General features: G+C 37.8%; 1 protein-coding gene across 1 annotated transcript; it reads left to right on the plus strand.

The window, feature by feature from the left end:
- The first annotated feature begins 5,234 nt into the window (after nucleotides 1-5,234).
- On the plus strand, nucleotides 5,235-18,525 carry AGA (aspartylglucosaminidase). The gene is made up of 9 exons (XM_004579026.3): nucleotides 5,235-5,435; nucleotides 7,030-7,183; nucleotides 8,222-8,334; nucleotides 9,141-9,253; nucleotides 10,618-10,732; nucleotides 12,370-12,445; nucleotides 13,584-13,691; nucleotides 14,339-14,472; nucleotides 15,841-18,525. The coding sequence occupies exons 1-9, from the start codon at nucleotides 5,309-5,311 to the stop codon at nucleotides 15,939-15,941; spliced, it is 1,041 nt and encodes a 346-aa protein (XP_004579083.1). The 5' UTR covers nucleotides 5,235-5,308; the 3' UTR covers nucleotides 15,942-18,525.
- Nucleotides 18,526-19,311: the final 786 nt, after the last annotated feature.

The raw sequence follows: 19,311 nt of genomic DNA on the forward strand, positions 1-19,311 counted from the left end.
ATTACTATTACATACAAAGTCCTCTAAAAACTGGAACTTTTGTCACAATAAAAATGTATTTAAAAGCATGCATTTTATACCCCAACATCTGTATATGATAGAACCCAGTCCTCCATCACTATACATTTCCATAATTGAGAAGCCATGAAACAAGGTCAACAACTGGTATGAGTTAGAACAGCCACAACATCAACAACAAATCACAGCATCATGAAAAAACGCGCCACAGAGTAACCAATACATGAGTGACAAAAGGAAACACAAAAGTCTCCTGGGAAAAATGATGCCATGGTGTAATCCATGAGCCAGTGATGAATTTGACAAAAGTAATTATTTGGAATAAACAAAACTGAAATAAACATCCCTGCTTCCAGACAAAAGATGGATTCCCAGTGAAACTGTTGGACACGTGTAGACAATGGGATGCTGGACTGTCTGACATCGGCTGTACCAACAATGTCAGGGTACACTTAAATAAGACTGAAAATTATGATTCCTTATGAAGGACTACACCATTGTAGTAAAATGGGGAAAATCTGTCAGGGGGGTGGGAGTTTGGCAGGGAATCCCAGCCTATATGAAATTGTACCACATAATTCAAAATAAAAAATATATTAAAAAATAAATAAAAACATGCATTTTAATGGCATGCAAAGACGTAAAAGATATATTAAATTAAAAAGCAAGTTATATAAGTTGGTTCCATGTCTTAGCTATTGTGAATTGTGGTTCTATATCAACAAATGGCTAAAAAAAAAAAAAAACAAAACCCTGATGTATTTACTCCAAGGAATACTACTCATCCATAAAAAAGAATGAAATCTTACCATTTGCAACAAATTGGACACAATTTAGTTAGTAAAATAAGCCAGTCCCTAAAAGACACTTATGTTCTCTGATATGTGACAGCCAATACAAGGAGTACACACACACACAAACTAAAGTCTGTAACAGACATTAGCATATTGGGAAATAATGGATGACTACAGAATGCACCTTTACCCTTGAGTAATATGATTCCCATTTTATTTTTAATTGTATTTTCCACTATTTCATTTTCTTCCTTTTCTAACACTTGCTATGCCTTGATTCATTTATATATCAGAAATTTAAGCTTATCACAGTGAAATGAATAAATATTTCCACTGTGATAACTTTGTAACGAATAGTAAGAAGGTGACAAGGGGAGAGAGAGAGGGGGTCGACTGGGGACCTAGACTCATACATCTGCATTGTGGAAGCAAGTTGAACAATACTGTAATACCAAGATTTTGCAACAGATAGAACAAAATGTTATTGTCAGTAAGACATTTAGAGAACACACAAGCTTTTCTAAAAAATGAACAGCTGGCAGAATCTTTCCTTTTCTATGACCCACTAAAAATAACAAATTATTTGCAAAGTTAACACACAGAATGTGTTCATTGCTAGAACACTTTTTCATTTAAATCAGGATAAACCAAATGAAACTTTAAATGGATTACTTACAAGTTATCTTTAGAATTTTGCTTTCATTGCTGAATTTACTTACTAAAATAAAGCAGGGCACTAATTCACAATGTCAAAGTGATTTTTAAAATGGAGGAAGGTTTCATGGAGTTGGTTCTATTGCTCCAGGCCTTTATTATTGTAGTGGATTATGTTTATGAAGACATCACGATATTATAAACAATCGTCTTAAAAAGCAAGGTCCACATAAATGATCTACCACATACTTGTCATGAAACCTTCATTATAGCAGCGGCCTCATATTACAATTACCAATTGGAAACACTTGTTCATAATTTATTTTTAGGAAAAAAATCACTTAACAAGCCAACATTATTCTATGTCATCTTGGTCTTTATAACTCACTGATATTATTTTTAAAGGTTAAAAAGTCAAAAAAGTTTGATTTCAATCTGCTACTGGTTTGACAAATGGTTTGGGGGCATGACCCAGGAAAATTATTCAGAAAGAATGCTCTATTTTCTCATTTAGGAATAATAAGATGACAGTTATTCCAATGTAATGATTCTAATTACATCCAGAATGTATAACCAGGTAGTAAAATCAAGTGTTCCTGGATTAAAGTAAAAATTGATTGAAATGAAAAACAGGTGCCACAATGCTGGAACCTCCGCAAAAATCATTACTTACAGTTGTGGAACTGACAGCAGCAAATGCCAATCAAACAAATAGCCTGTATTTAGATAACCCAGGTAATAGTTCAGTGGGGAGATTTGAAAAAAAAAGAATTATTATTTCAATGCCAAGTCACGCTTACAGCTTTGAACAAGTAGCAAAACATGGGCATGTTTCTCAAATGGATTTCACAGCATCAGTGCAAAAGCCGGAGGGGATGGCTTAGTTTTTTAAGCCTCAGATTTGAAATACCTAGACTCCCTGCAACTACAGTGCTAAATCCTCTGTGGAACCACAGCTTCAAATGCTATCAGGAGAGACTCAACTCTTCATCCTTCTGAGACTGATAAATTGAAAGCCATAAAGTTTAGAGGGAATAGGAGGGTGCTCACAGCTGCCTACGATCACTGCTCCCCTGTTTTCACCCCCAACTCCCAACTGCCCCTCTAACACACACACACGTCTAACATCATTTAAAGCTTCATTTGAGACTTTGTCCTTGGTAAGATTTGAAGCTTCTGTTTCTAAGATATGCAAAAATCGCACAAGCCTATCATGCACTATCTTTACAAACATTTAAGCCAAATTAATGCAGCTCAAGTAGACCGAAAACATTAATTTTTAACTCTCGCTTAATATAGCTAAGAAAATTCTGAAGCACTAACTTTAAATGCACCACAGATATCTCACTAAGACTTTCTCATTACTCTGGAAATTTTGGTACCACAAATTGATTGCTTTTTGCTGTTGGTATGTTTTTAGACTGCTCCCTCCCTGTTAAGCTATTGAAGGGTATTTCACAAATGCTATTTGTGTGTCTCAGCTGTGAGTTAATCATAGCTAATAGCTTGCGATCCTAAGTTTTAAAATTCAGGTATTGAGAATCTTCTTGAAGTACTGGTAGTCACAACTAACTACTGAATAGGAACATAAATATTTTACCAAGCAAACCTGTACAATGTGTTATAAATTTAAATTAAAATATTTAGATTAGTTGCTTTGATCCACTTACCTCTGCAATATAGTATTAATGATTTAAAAGAAGGAAAATTGGACAGGATGCTAGAAAAACTATAGACCAGTTTTTCAAAACTGACTAGGTAACTGTTAAAGATGTCTACTTGCATTTAGATTTACTCTGACATAAAGCAATGTCCAGTTATATTTAGGCTCAAGTGAAATGCTAAATGAGAGTAACACAAGAAAACTTAAAGGCACTAGAATTCAAAGTACTCTCCAAGTGTCAGAAAAACAGGAATAATCCAGAAGGAATCCAAATATCAAAACCAATTTAAGCTCTTTTAAGACATAGCTACTGAAAGGACTTTAAGCTTGGGCAAACAGGATTTTGGACCTACTACAAAAATACCAATGCTAAGCCTATTGTTTACAACACCTGTGCCTGTGTCAGAGCACTTGCTCCCACTCCAAACTCCATCCTCCTGTTGGTTCAAACCTGAGAAAACACTATGGCTTCAAGTAATTGGGTCCCTACCACCTAAAGGGGAGGTTCAGATGGAGTCCTTGACTGCCACCTTCCAGTTTCAGCCTGGCCCATCCCTAAACCTTACAGACATTTAGAGAATGAAGCAGTCTCTAATTCTCAAATAACTTTTTTAAGAGCCACCAAATAGAATACATTCCCTTGAAACCACAAATTATTTTAAATATATTCGCGGGTTTTGACATACTGAGACATTCTCACTAGTTTGTAAGCCATTTTCCTCCAACCAAGAGATGAGACAAAATTCTCTGACAAGATCTTTGGTTTCAAGTAACAGGAGAGCATTTTTAGGATTCAGGAGGTGGGAGTCGATGATTTTCAGCCAGAAGACACAAGCAGCACGAAGGAGCAGGAAAAGGCGAGGACAACAAGAGGCACTAAGGCTGACTTTCCATGTACTGTAATTTATACATTTCACTGAAGGCTTGTCCTAGTTTCCCAAGCTGTGCAAGCAATACTCAGCTCCCGTGCTAAGGAAAATCCATTCAGGAGACAATGCATGCTTTCCCTTCTTTCTTAACCTGTTTCAGCCATCTTTCAAATTTCACCTGGCGCTAGTTTCGGCTGCTAACTCCAACACAGATGATTAGTTTTTCTCTCAAATCCCACAGAATAAACTTACATTTCTCTTTAATTACATGTAACTTTTTAATGGCACCTCCTTGCCTTGAGATAATTCTTCTAGGGCTGCTTAAATTACGTATCTAATTCCCTAGCTACAGGAGCCTGGAAGGTTTCTGTAAGCCTCACAACTCAATCCACCACCGCTCCTTGGGTTCATATTTCTGCAGTCTGGATAGATTCATAGATGCTCTTTGAAATTGTCTTCCAACATTGGCAGGCATTACAGAGTCCAAGAGGGATTACTGCTTCATGGTCACACATCTGTCTAGCAACCAAATTTTCTAGATGAGCTGACTCTACCTTGCATGTGAAGGTGCTCTGCCTCGGACTCAAGCATTGCTTTTGCACGTACTGGCACTAGGCACGAAGGTGAAATACGTGCGGAAACCAATGGCAGCAGCCTGTTCCGCCTGGAGGTGCACTGCAGTGGGCTATGTGGTGGGCAGATTTGTACTTCACCAGACTCTTCCCTTATTTTCCAGCTTAGGGACTCAGAATGAAGGACGTCCTACAAAACTCTTTCGTGCGAAAAGGCAAAAAAAAAAAAAAAAAAATTTTAAAAACCCAAAAAACCAAAAACACAAAAAACCAACTTAACCCTATCTGGTGATAAGTAAGCACGCTTCACTTCTGTTCAACAACCATTCCAGACCCCTGAAGCCGGGAAAGCCACAATTACCTGCAGCCTGCCAAACTTGGCAAGTTTTCATAGAACACATAATTAGTCAAAACCAAAGTACAGCCATGAATTACCTTAAGTTCCTGAGGGTCATACAACCCAGGGTTGCACAATTTCATGCTGATTTTCCAATATGAAGCTCAAGTTGCCTTTGACAAATCAGAAAACAACTATTTGGTTGCTCTTAAAAAAAAAAAAAAAGCTGAGCGCTGGGGCTGGCGGCCAGGGTGGCGGAGCTCGCGAGGGTGGAGAGTGCACTGGCCGCGCCCCCGGGAGCCGGCGTGGCCTCGGGGGCGGCGCCTGGCGGGACGGGCGCCCGGCGACCGCGGGCCTGCGCTCGGGGCTCGGTTCCAGTCGGCCGGCCGGCGAGCGCCGCCATGGCGCCCAAGTGGATCCGGCCTTTGATTGTAGTGCAGCTGCTGCTCGGCCCAGCCCCAGTGCGCAGCGGCGGCCTTTTACCCTTGGTCCTCAACACCTGGCCTTTTAAGAATGCAACCGAAGCAGGTGCGGAGCGGCGGGTGGGCGAGCCACGGGCCACTGGCACCGTTCAAATGAGGAAAGCTGGGAGGGCAGAAAAGGGCCAGCTGGGGCCGGGCCTTTGCAGTCCTGACTTGCAGCGGTTTCTGTACCTGCCACTGCTGCGTTGTAGCTCTATTCCTGTCGCCCCGCACGAGCGCAATTCCCCGCTCTGCTGCTGACCTAGGGCCTCTCAGCGCTGTTCCCCGGCTGTCTCGGCCTTCCTCCCCACCTCTCCTTTCTAATCTTTTGCTTCTCCCCAGCACCCCGTGCTTGAGTTTTACTGAGGGCTAGTAACTGCCAAATACTATCTAGCTTCCTGTTTGCATTTGTACTGGCCTGTGTTGGTCTTGTCACCTAAAGCACAAAGTTCCTGAAATGGCTGCACATTAAAAGTTACTGCCTGGCTTCTCAAGAACTCGTCGTGCTTGGGCCACTTCTGCGAATTTTCATTCAACTGCTAGATTCATGACATCTGTTTAGCTTTTGCTTTTCGTGTTTGAAAGCTTCCCAGGTGATTCTGAGTTGTATTCAGGGTTGAGAACTGCAAAGTGAAGAAAAGGCCCCTTCCAGGAAGCCTTCCCTGACTCGCTGCCCTAAAGCCCAGTCTCGGTTTAGGTTCCTGCGCCCCTAGGTATCCATACCATTATTTTGACGTTTTCACATTGAGTGTTTGTGTTTCTTTCACTTACTTCAAGACCCACGGGAGTGATTTCAGACTTCCCCCCCCTCACCCGAGGTTGCTAATGTTAATTTTTGGAGCAGGACTGGACTCCACAGTGTGCTGGAGTTCAATTCGTATGTTATAGGCAGAACATAAAATTCAGAGAGAAATGAGTAAATAGGCTGTAAGATTCCCAGTGATAACGGGAACAAAGCAAACTCCAGGCTGACTGGGGAGCAAACCCACTGACCAGGGAGCGAGATGCTGTGTGGAACGGGGGCGCTCTGAGGTGTTCACACCTGTGTGTCTAGAATTGTGGAAGGAAGTGTTTACCAATGGTGCTCCTACCCTTCAAGGAATCTTCTTTTTATTTAATTTCTTTTGTTAATTTTTTTTAACCTCTCCTCCACCATGTATGGGATCTGCAGATCATAGGGTACTCCTCAGTGCGGCTGAAGACTTACTCTACAGTGTCGCCTCAGAACCTGTTAATGAAGATTAAACGTATTAATCCATGTGAAATCACTTTGTAACTACCTCCATGCTATTACAGTGTTGTTGAGCCTTGCTGCTATAGGTGTTACCTCCATAGATGTATTATGCATATTCTTAATGATGATACATGCAGGAGAAATGAAGGCTGTGATTGATTTTCAATGCAATCACCTTTTACTAGTTTACTTTTGAATTACAGGATTTTTAAAAATTTTTCTCACACATAGAAATTGATATTAAAAGTGAAAGTCTTTACTTGGCACCAGTGGCTAAGCGTTTGGATCCTTTTTTGCCGTTAGTAATATAATGTTGTCTATTATCCTGACTCCTCTGTCCTACTTGATAAACGGGATTCTTGATCAATTAAGTTTATACATGACAAAAACTACCTGTACGGAAGCTTTGTTGGGATGTCATTCACAGCCTGGAGGGCCTTGGCCTCTGGTGGCTCCGCTCTGGATGCGGTGGAGAGCGGCTGCGGTGAGTGCGAGGAGGAGCAGTGTGACGGCACTGTGGGCTTTGGAGGAAGTCCCGATGAACTTGGAGAAACCACCCTGGACGCCATGATCATGGATGGGTACGAGCACCCTCAGCGTTGGTCTCTGCACCTTCGCTTCCTCCTGTTTGTTTGTAGAGTTGTTCTACTGAGACAGAAGAATAGGAGGGCTTTTTTAAAAAAATTTTTTATAAGTGAAAATGCCCTGACTTATTGTAATTGACCTTTAAAAATACAGTGAGATTCCCTGTAAACCGAAACGTGAGAAAAAAATTGTAATAAAAATGTCACATGGATGAGGTGGTAGGGGCATGTGGCACAGTGCATAAGACAGCTGCATGCCATGCCAAAGCGCCTGGGTTCAGGAGCAGGCTCGTCTGTGGTTTCTAGCTTCCCACTAGTGTTGACACTGGGAAGCATCAGGTGGTGGCCCAAAGAATTGGACTCTGCTCCTGGCTCCTGGCTCCTGGTGTCATTTTGACAAAGGCCCAGCTATTGTGGGCATTTAAAAGTGAACCAGCAGGAGGCACCATTTTCTTTTTCTGTCTGCCTTCCAAATGAATAAAATCTACTTAAAAATATCTTGCATGGAAGTAAGTAAGCTCCTTCGTACTGGAAAAATCTCAAACTACAGAAATACAAAGGTTCTTCAAAGAGCTCATGGGAAAATGAAAATGAAACTCAGTATGTTTTGATATGAACGATTTTTAAAATTCATGCATAGTGTTTTTCATAATATGCACTTTCCATGATTTTTTTTTGTAGATCCTTTTAATATGTCTTTGGCCTTATAAATAATCATTTACCTACCATCTACAAATGCTGTGGCTTGGTTAATTTAAAGTCTAAAAACCTCTTCAAAAATCAAATTTAAAATAAGCTAGGAGAAATTGAGGATTTAGTGCTAGTGCAGTGAGTATATGGTAAATTGATTTTCTGTTTTTTTCTTAATTTGTCAGATTTGGGGCTTCTATATGAATTTCATGGCTGTGCTATGACTTTTGAATTAAGATAGTGAATTTAATACTACAAAACACTGCATGAAGCAAAGCAATTTATTTTATCTATGAATTTTATGAGGATACTTTAATAAATCTTACTGCATTCTTTTTCTTGCAGCACTGCTATGAATGTAGGAGCGGTAGGAGATCTTAGACGAATTAAAAATGCTATTGGTGTGGCACGGAAAGTCCTAGAGCATACAACACACACATTTTTAGTAGGAGAATCAGGTATTTTTTTAACTGTACTGATTTTTTTTTCCCTTGTCTTTTGTTGATAGTCTTCACTGTGGGAAGACGGGACTCAGTGTAAAGTACAAGGGTGGATAACAGGAGACCTAAATTCAATTTCCAGCTGTTTCACTTAATACCTATTGAACTAAATACACTATTTTAGCTTCTAAATCTCTATCTTTAAGATAAGATTGAAATAGTTCATTATCTATAAATACTTGCTGGACTGAAAGAGGACTCAGCATCAGCTGTCTTTTTTACAGGGTAAGACACAAGAAGCATTACTAGAAATAAGATAGGATCAGAAGGAGTTTGCTAGGCCAGTGTCACTTATTCAAATGCCTCATTAGACACCAGAAATCATACAGTGACCTATAACCAAAAATTATTCTTTGTGATATATCATGTAACAACTCAGTAGGCTTCCTTCAGTTTTCTTCAAGTGCAGAATTGCAAACGACCTGACCTGGCCAGCAAAAGGATCTGCCGCATTTGCCCCTTCATTTGGTATTGCACATTTAGCTACAGCAGGGACATTCTGCATTGGTCAAAGGGTCCCTTTTCTTCTGTAAGGTTGAAGGAGGGAAACTGTGGACGCATGCTGGGAAGGATGACAAAGCACATCCCCAAGGTCTCAGCCAGATTAGGACGAGCATGTAGAAGCTGACATGTACAGATGAATTTGCTTAAAGCTGTTCCTGTCTAGTCTCTGTGCACCTCACTTAAAAAAACAGCTAACATAGATCACCTCTAATACATTTTAAGATATTTGATTAACTTACCATTTTCTTCTCAATTTGCAGCTACCAAGTTTGCGGAAAGTATGGGATTTGCGAATGAGGATTTATCTACCAGTGTTTCTCGAGCCCTTCATTCAGACTGGCATGCCCGGAATTGCCAGCCAAACTACTGGAGGGTATGTATTCATATTTCATTTTAAAAGGTAAATTATTTAAAAATAATAAAGAGCATCCTCCGCTTTTGGTTACTTGTGATCTAAGGTGCTAGTTGGCCTTGTGGCTGCATATTAGAACTAACTATATAAGTTTACTCTCCAGGCATGGATGTTCCTAGGACTCCCTAGTAGGCTTTGTTGCACATCCAGGATTGAGATCTACTGGGCTGAGGCCAGGATTTCAAAGTGAAGTTTCTGCTTTAGCAAAAGGTTTACCTCAGTCAGAACTCTGCATTAGTTTACTTGCAACAAAGTATATCTGACATGTTGACCTTAACTTGAGGAGTTATTCTATTAGGGGGTCTAGTGTATTCCTGGTGGGATAATTTGTCTTTCAATTTCATGATAAATCATTTACCTTTGCCATACAGAGTCTTTGTGTCAGATTTCTTAGCTTCATCTTTCTCTTCCCAAAGTCCTAATTACCTTTCAATAACCAAGGATTGTGGGGTAAGAACCAGACAAAGAATAGCCATTAAACCAGAATAGGGAAGGTGCCTAGTATCTAGTGTACAAGTATAATGTATAACACACAGGTGGAGCATCTCTAGTCCAAAACACAAAATACTCAACAATAGGCACCAAACTAAGGTCACAAATAGAAAATTCTACCACTAGCCTTGTGAGATGGTCACAGGCAAAATCCAGGCACTCTAAAATTATTGTATAAAATTACCTTCAGTTAACCATATACATACACACAGACACACATAGGGTTGTATGAACCATAACTGATTTCATGTTTTACACTTAGAACCCATCCCCAAGATGGATTGGTATATGCAAGTATTCAAAAAACCAAAACTTGAAACAGCTCTGATCCCAGGCATTTCAGAATTTTCAAGTACAGATTGGAAAACATTCACATAAACCTAGCTTTGGGGAAAAAAATTTAAAACAGATTGTGCTTTAAGAGTTCTTTGACCAGGAAATAGTTAGGAAGTAGTTCTTGTACCTAATTAGGTTGTTTACCTTGAAATTAGGTTGTATCCCTAGTACGTTGAGGATTAATATCTAATGCAAAGTTTCACATGTGTTGCCATTGTATTAAGAATTTTAGCCATATACAGAAAAAAAATCAAACACCTATTCCATAACATACAGATATCTAAACCAAATTATAGAAATCTGAGACTAAACTGGACATTCAGTCAAATTATACATCCATCTGTTTTCATGTAAGACTTAACTCATCTTAAATGTTTTAATTTTTTGAATAAACAGATGACTTTTTGGTTCTTTGGTAATGTTTAGTGATTTTACATAACTACTTGTGAATTTAAAAAACATCCTTTCTAAAAAATAGACTTAAATCTTATTTATAGAATGTTATACCAGATCCTTCAAAATCCTGTGGACCATACAAGCCATCTAGGATCTCCAAGCAGGAGGCTTCCACCTGTAAAGATCCAGGAGCTGACTGTGGTCATGATACAATTGGTAATTTGCATTTTACAGTTTCCAGGGTTAAAGATTACTGCCTTCCTGTGCTCACTTTTATCACTGTTCATGTACCAGAAGTTTATTTCAGTTGTTCTAAAACCAAAAGTACATCCATTTCTCCATTTTTCTTACATCTAAGTGTGTGTTTTATGGGGATACCTCCAGAAGTTCGTGGAAACAGCTTTAAGGTGAACAGACTCACCTTAAAAAAAATGAAATAAATAAATAAGCTTTGTTTATGAGGTAATGCTGTGGTATTAGAGGTTAGGCTTCTGCCTGCAGTGACAGTATATCATAGGGGCCCAGGTTTGGTTCCCACTGTCCCACTTCTGATCCATCTCCCTGTGTATGGCCTAGGAAAGCTTGGAGGATGGTTCAAGTTGTATCTGCACTCACAGAAAAGACACAAAGCAAACTCCAAACTCCTAGTTTTGCATCAGGCTAGCTCTGACTGTTGCAGTCATTTGGGGAGTAAACCACAGATTGAAGGGGTGCGTGTGTGTGTGTGTGTTCTCTGTACCCTGCATTTCAGCGATGGAAGAGGGGTGTGTGTGTGTGTGTGCGTGCGTGTGCGCACTCTGTATTCTGCATTTCAAGAAAAAATAAATATTTTTTAAAAAGTGTCTGAAGAACAGAGAAAGAGAACTCCCATCTTCTGATTCTGAATCACTCTCCACATGCCTGCCGTGTGACCGAGAGTGAGTTAAAACAAAGAAGTAGGTCTGATTCCAGTGCTCGCACACGGGTGTTAAGAATCAAATTCCTAAGCCATCAGCACTGCTTCCAGGATTTTCATTAGCTAGAAAATGAAGTCAAGAACCAGAGCCAGTTATTGAACTCAGTACCTTTACCACCATTTTACAAATTTGTTTTTGCCATCTTCAACTGACCTTGAATGATTTTCTCCAAGCTCTAACGTTGAAAATTTCTACTAGTCTTTATCAGTGTTTTTCTTTAGAATTACTTTTGAAAACATAGTGAAGCATAATTGAGCAATTAGAAGAGTTGATATTGGATGTCTACCAAATGATCTGTGAAACCAGTTCATTGAGTATCACAAATTATACTAGTGGTATATTTTTCAGTATTCTCAAATGTTCTGTTATTCTTCCACCTATAATTATAGAAAGAAAATATTTGTATTGTTTTCTTAATTGGTCAGGCTGTCATCAAATATCATAGACTAAGTGGCTTACAATCAATAACACACACATACACGTGATATTATGAATACATATCACACACACACACACACACGTATATATTCTTACAGTGTGAAAGCTGAGAAGTCCAAAGCTGAGGCACTGACAGATTTAATGTATGTGGAAAGCTCACTTGATACCTCATACATGACATTTACTCTGTGTCCTCACATGGTAGAAGAAGCTAGCAGGCTTCCTGATGTCTCATTTTAAGGGTTCTAATGTGATTAATGGAGGCTTTGCCCTCATAACCTAATCATCACTCAGAGCCCCACCTCTGCATGTCATGTAGATTAGAATTGAAACATGAGTTTGGAGGACACAAATATTCAGATGTTAGCAAATACAACCTGTTGAATTGTCTGGTTTTATTTCTGGGAAACTTCAGATATCTATCAGTCTGTATGCATATTTTTTTTCTTTTACTTCTAGGCATGATTGTAATCCATAAGAAGGGATACACTGCTGCTGGTACATCTACTAATGGTATAAAATTCAAAATACCAGGGTTAGTGTTTTCCAAAGGAACAAATCTCTTAAGTGTATGTTGAACATATAGCAGTCTCTGCCATGAAGGATGCACAACACAAAACAGAGCCCAAGGCTCATAGCTGAGATAAGTGTCAATGAAGGCACAGCCATTGCTTTGAAGTTCAGGGATGGCAGATGGGATATGAAAGCCAGCAGAGCAATGATTGGAGCCCTAAGTCCACTGAAAGGAAAGTGGAACATCTAAGCAAATATGCAAGCAAACACAAAATAGTGCACAATTCAGGTGCAGGGCTTCCACTGGTTAGAAAGAAGTTATATGTGTGTCTACACCCACACTGGTGTAAGAGAAAGAAAGGAGGAGGGAGGTGGTTGGGGAAGCCTGGGACCATGCTTCAAGAAGTCTTAAGTTATCTAAAGGAATTCTAGATGTTGAAAGTAGAAAAACATTCAGCTTTTTTAATGAAAAAAAATTTGATAAAATATACAGATTAAGAGAAATAAAAAGATAAAAGAACAGATTAAGAGAAAATAATTTTGAACCTGTTGAGATCATCTAAGATTTAGATAATAAAAGATGGTAATAGAATAGTTACTGTAAGTGTGTGCCATCTTGGCATAAAACTGGATGATAAGCACATTTTTAAATTATGCTTTTTAATTGGAAAGTAAAACACGTTTATGACATACAATATGATATTTTAAAATATTTACACTACATAATTGTTAAATCAACTATCATATATTATCTCACATACTTTGTGTTGAAAACAGTCTGCTGTCTTTAGCACAAATATAAAATATTGTTATTTACTGTAGCCATCATGATGTCTTGAACTTTTGCCTCCAGTATAACAAATTGTTCTGATGAGAATTTCCTTTACCTTATCCATTGCTCTCTGGTAAAAGTCATTTTAATCTCTGTTTCTATGAGTTCAACATTTTACAATCCACATCTCTTAGCAGATCCTCTTAATAATTGGCTTATGAAAGTCTAACTTGAAAAACTGGAAATCTTTTCTTGATCTGGCGAATAATTTACTTAAAACAGTAATCAATTGCCAAGTAGAAATATCCAGTATTGTTGTAACACAACATAATAAAATTCAGTTAACACTTTTCTCTGGTCCTAATTATTACACTTTTCCCTTGCAAAGTCGTGTAGGAGATTCCCCAATACCCGGAGCAGGGGCCTATGCTGATGATACTGCTGGAGCAGCTGCAGCCACTGGGGATGGAGATATATTAATGCGCTTTCTGCCAAGGTATAACTTCCTGTGTTGGGGCATCATAAAGTTCTCTGGAGGGTATTCTTCATCAAGACAAAAAAATAATTGTGCCAGCTAATCTGAATGTGTGTGCACAAGAGCTGAGACAGAGATTGTACCTACTGATTTTTTTTTAATCTGTCATTTTGATAATGATAATCACTCAACTTCGTCAACAGCTTTGGAATAAAATAGTATTTTTTTACCCTGGTGCCCAGAGGAGAATACCTGTGATCTGTTTGAATAGTAGATGGAAGGCCCCTGATGAAAGGAACTATAATTGATAAAAGTAGGCATTAGTCATTGTAAGTAATTATCACAACTACAATGTAAGCCCCTTTTTCTTATTTAAATATAAAATCCATTTTCTATTATTTCTACTATTACTAAATTATAGTTAGTAAGTCAAAGCCAAAAATAATAGTTCTTAGCTGAAAGTAATGGGTGGGTTAGTTGATAGACAGTCCATCAAAGTTTCCTTGCTTTGGTTTTGCTTGCTTTAACAGGAGTTACTAATAATTGTTTATTTATACTTGTTGTAGAAAATGATAGCTTTTGTAATTGTAAATTTCTAACTTAAAGTAATTGAATTTGGATTTAGTATTTATTCTCTGATACTAAAGTTTAACATCTGTTGAAATTAGCTACCAAGCTGTAGAATATATGAGAAAAGGAGAAGACCCAACCACAGCTTGTCAGAAAGTGATTTCAAGAATCCAGAAACATTTTCCTAAATTCTTTGGGGCTGTTATCTGTGCCAATGTGACTGGAAGTTATGGTAAGTTGTGTTAGGATTGTGTGTGTGTGTGTGTGTGTATAAACTATCAAATGTATTAAAAATTTTAAATATTGCAGCATACAGTACATTATATACAACAGAAAAAGGGATTGTGTGGGGTTAGCACAGAGTATTAAGACCCACAAAGTGTTAAAACTGTATGTACAATAATGCTTTAGCTGACTTCTGGCATCTACAACTCTATGAATATTATTTTGTATCTTTCCACATCTGTCCTAAAGGAAATTTAGCTTTAGCTCCAGTTCATGTTGAGATGGGCTAAGCTAATCAAATGCTTTAACTAATTAGATCTAGATAGGGATAAATTATCCCCCTACTTCTATTCATTATTTAAATGTATCAGCCATTTATATCTTCTTGGGGCTGCAAAGAACAAAATGTATTACTAAGTTTAAACCAAATAAGTTAGCAGAATTATTTTTGCACTGTGTTTGAGGAATGTCTCTTGCTTCATTTACTTTCCATATGAGCTAGCACAGTTTCAAAGCATTGTAAGATCAACTACTGCTGGTTCTCATTAGTGCATCTCAGATGGGGAAGATACACAGCTTACTGATCAATATGACTTATTAGGTTAGACTGCTTATTATTGTTCTTTGATCTCTTACTTCCCACAGTTCTGTATCTGAAAAACTTGTTTGAGGAATTCCTTATTCTTTTTTAAGTACTAAGATCAAAAGTCAATAAAAGTTACAGGAGGTGGGGAAGGCTTTATGTATAAAATGAGTTAGTCTCATTGATCCCCTCTTAAAAAATAACTTTAGAAGACTTAAAGTTGGATTTATCAGGATGGCAAAATGATAATTATATAAATGTAGATGAATTTAAAATTGACTAGTTTCTTATATTTTGAAGTAATGGCAAAGGAAGGTGCAAAGGACGATGAACTTGATTAGACAAAAAGCATTTGAAGTTATTCTCGTTTTCTCAAAAGTAGAGAATAAGAAGTGATATTTGGGATGAAAGTGGGAGGTAAGTGGTGGGTGAACGATAGGAATGTTCTAATGGCTGCAGAAATAAAGTTTTTGGAAGTGTCTGAGTAATATTTACAAGAAAAGGATGTGAAAACAAGCAGAAACAATGGTGGCAATGAAAATATGTATTTGTAACAAAAACATCAGACAGTTTTCTAGCACTTTCTGATAGTTTTCTGACCCACTTCATTTTTCTTTCCTTTCATGCACTGTTAACTACTCAGAAGCAAAGAGAGTGACCCTTGTGTAACGTCCATAAGGCTTAGATTACATAATGAATACAATAGCCCATGTCCCAGCAAATAAACAACATCTATATTGGTTGTAAATATATGCATCATATATTTAAACAAACTTCTCCTTTTATCCCTAGGTGCTGCATGCAATAAACTTCCAACATTTGCACAGTTTCATTTCATGGTTTATAATCCTCTAAAAAATCATCCAGCTGAGGAAAAAGTAGACTGCATCTAATCCATCTTTTCTGTCAACATCTATATTTAAAGAAGAAAGAAACAAAGGCTGAAAAGGTTACTCACTATCCCTGTACTGCGTTCCTCACAGATTCTCTTTGTATAAAATAAGCACAAATTCTTGCTGAAATAGCACTTGTTCAGTGTCTGAAACTTTTGCTATCTGTTTTTATTTAAGCGTCATATGTTCAGGACAAAGAGTATATGTATATATTTTGTATATGTTTAAATCTTCAGTGATATTTAGATTTCTGACCAAGAGTGCAAGAAATTGTTACTTCAACGATTTTTCTGCACAGTGATATTAAGGCTAAAAATAAATCATGTATATTTGGATAATGAAAATAATTAAAGTGCGTAAGGTTTTTATACCCAAAGGAAAGAGTGACAGTAAAAGTCTCAGAGTTTGGGTACTAATGGAATTTCAGTGTGTTAAAGTGACATGTTTCTTCTAACTGATTATTCATTTTACCTAATAGCTTGAAGAATGTTATTAATACAGATGCTTTTTGATTTCCATATATTAGAAAATACAAAAAATCTTCTAATAGATGAATGTGTTTTGTTATTTTCTCCCCTCTTAGGAAGCTTTTAAGTTCTCAGTGTATAAAGGAACTTAAGCTGTAAATGTCTCTGATCTTTCAGTTCGAGATATTTATTATGGATCTCTACTTTTGAAAATGATTTTGGGGACCTTACACTGCAGTCTCACTGAGTTCTTGTTCAGAGAGATAAGATTTGTGTTTTGAAATAAATCGATAAGTTGTAGCTCAACTGGGCATTCCTGCCCCCACCTGCTGAACCTGCTGAATGACTGACAGCTACCAGGAGGGTGGAGAGGTGCTTTGTCAGCATCCTCTTCTCCTTCACAGTCATCTTTTTAAACAGGAGTCAACAGTACAAGTACATACAGTATTGTCCAACGTTAGTATTCTGCTGTATTCTTTATTACAAACGTTGTAATGTGTGATTTGCACAGGAGGAAGAGTGGAAAAGAGTAGTGAACAGGGGTGGGAGTGGTGGCAAGTAGGGGAGAGAGCTCTAGCTTCTGGAATGGTAGAGGTCACTTTTCAGAACTGGCTAGGGATCTAAGTTTTCCAGGGAGCCTCTTTAAAGATTCCCTCTGCTCTCCATCTCTAATCAGATTGCATGCATGAGTCCAAAATCTGGAATTAGCAAATAATGCTGATAATGGTTTGACAGCTAATCAGGAAACACTCCCAGAGCTTCACAGAGGGTAAAAGAAAATGTCTTTTACAAGTTACCAAGAGCTTTCACAAAAACTGGATAACAAGCCTTGAAGAAGGGAGAAAAAGCTAGACTTAAACATGCAATATGTTTATATTAAGACATTACTCTTATTTGGGGTGGCTGTTCTTTGTTAATGAGCTGGGCAATAGTTTACCTCCAGAAAAAGAGTGATGAAGGTAGTCGTGGCCTGCCGCTCCCTGACAGATTGGCAGATTATGCTGATAAAAATAACCCACATGCTTTTAAATTTCTTCTTTTTAACTCACGTTCTTCTTAATGGATATAATGTCCCTGTATATCTTAGGTTAAAAAAGAAAAAAGAAAAGAAAAAAAAAAGAAACTGAATTGGCTTTGGAAATGTATTTTTTAAGTTCTATATCTGACTATAATATTTGAACACCATAGATGTGTTTCCTCTTCTTTTGAAAACAAATTTTGGAATCCCTAGTGATGTGTACACACTGTTTAAGCATGTTTTGGTAACAGTGTGTAGTGGGATTGTGAGAAGACATGTTGGAAAATAGCTGAAGAGCACAGTTTTGATAAAGAAAAATTTAAGTTAACCACAAATAAGTTAAACTAATAAATGGTTGAATAAAACTTGGAAAAAGCCAAAAATGGAGAGTAGGAAGGAAACCATAGAAAATGCAATGACAATCTAACACTTCACAGTAGTTGGCAGTTCGCTGCACATGTCCTGGATGTATCATTGTACAGACCACATGGCTGTTACACAGCACAGGGTAAAGTCGATGATGATTCAGAGCTTTGACCTCATTCTGCCAATATCTTTTCCTTTGAATAGAAAACATCTGTCACTTGTGTACTACTTAGGTGAAATCAAATCGTCCTTACCAAAAACTATGGATTAAGCAACTTTCCTAAGTGATTCTCTGAATATTAATATTGTCACTTAGGTTATCAGCTTTTCCATTTCTGTGTCAGAAATAGAGGTGTGCGCATTTATGTGTTTCTGTATAAATTGAGTATGCAGGTAGAAAATGGAAAAGAATATATGTGCAAAGAGGTATAAAACATGAGGTCACAAGTAGAATGTGGTACTAAATATTCTTTTCAGTTCATAACTTTGATTTCATAGAACATTACTAGCATAGAAGAGGATTACTGGACTGAAATTTGAGTATTATCTTAATTCAGTTTAAACCAACACTTAGGATAAGGAAGTAATTTTGGTATCGGCAATAGCAAAATTTCCTGATTATTGCCCCGGAGATTGCAGATGAATTTCTCTCAAGTGTTTTGTATCTTAGTGCATGGAACAAGCAAAAAGAAAAACGTTAATCATGAGAGATAATAAAAACTTGATAATTTCATGTGCTTCATTTTTAATTGCTTTGGCTAGTCCTTGGAACAAACTTTTAAAACTTTTTTTTGGCTGCTGAGAGTGGCCCTTACATCCTCGCTTCCGACTTTCCGCAGGTGCAAGAAGAAAAAAGGAAATTGGAAGCAATTGTCTCATCCACTTTCTCCCATTCCTTACTGTTGCTACCCTAATCATGGGTTTACGAGGTCAGGCATCCTTCTCCATTATGCAAACATCATCAAAAATAAAATCAATTTATCATTAAATAAACTTTTTCACTTCCTTTGTTTAAATGGGGCATCAATCATTTGTGACTTGATTCTAGTTTATACTAGCTACAATATAACTAGTAGTCATGAATCCTATTCATTAAATGTTCCCAGCTCCACATACCTGGCACGTGGTTGTACTGCTGTTCCTCACTCCATTGTGATTGGGTGTAGCCATGTGACGAGTTGAGGTAATAAATTTTTAGCAAAAGTGGAGACAGAGACTTTCTTGAGCTTTCTTTTCAGAGTTAGCAATATAATGTTGGCTGTTCCTATCAGCTATGTCCTTCAGTGACTATGAAGTGCAGACTTCTTGATAATACATATACACCTGGAGTGTGAACAAGAAATAAGCCTTTACTACTGTGATCTAATACAAAGCAAAGTGCAGAGTTTTTTGGTTTTGCTTTAGATTTTTTTTTAATGGGAAAGGCAGATCTACAGAGAGAAGGAGAGACAGAAAAAGTTCTGTCTGCTGGTTCACTCCCCAAGTGGCTTCAGCAGTCAGAGCTGAGCTGATCAGAAAC

The sequence above is a fragment of the Ochotona princeps genome, chromosome 11 (genome assembly GCF_030435755.1).
Source record: "Ochotona princeps isolate mOchPri1 chromosome 11, mOchPri1.hap1, whole genome shotgun sequence".
Classification (NCBI taxonomy): Eukaryota; Metazoa; Chordata; class Mammalia; order Lagomorpha; family Ochotonidae; genus Ochotona; species Ochotona princeps.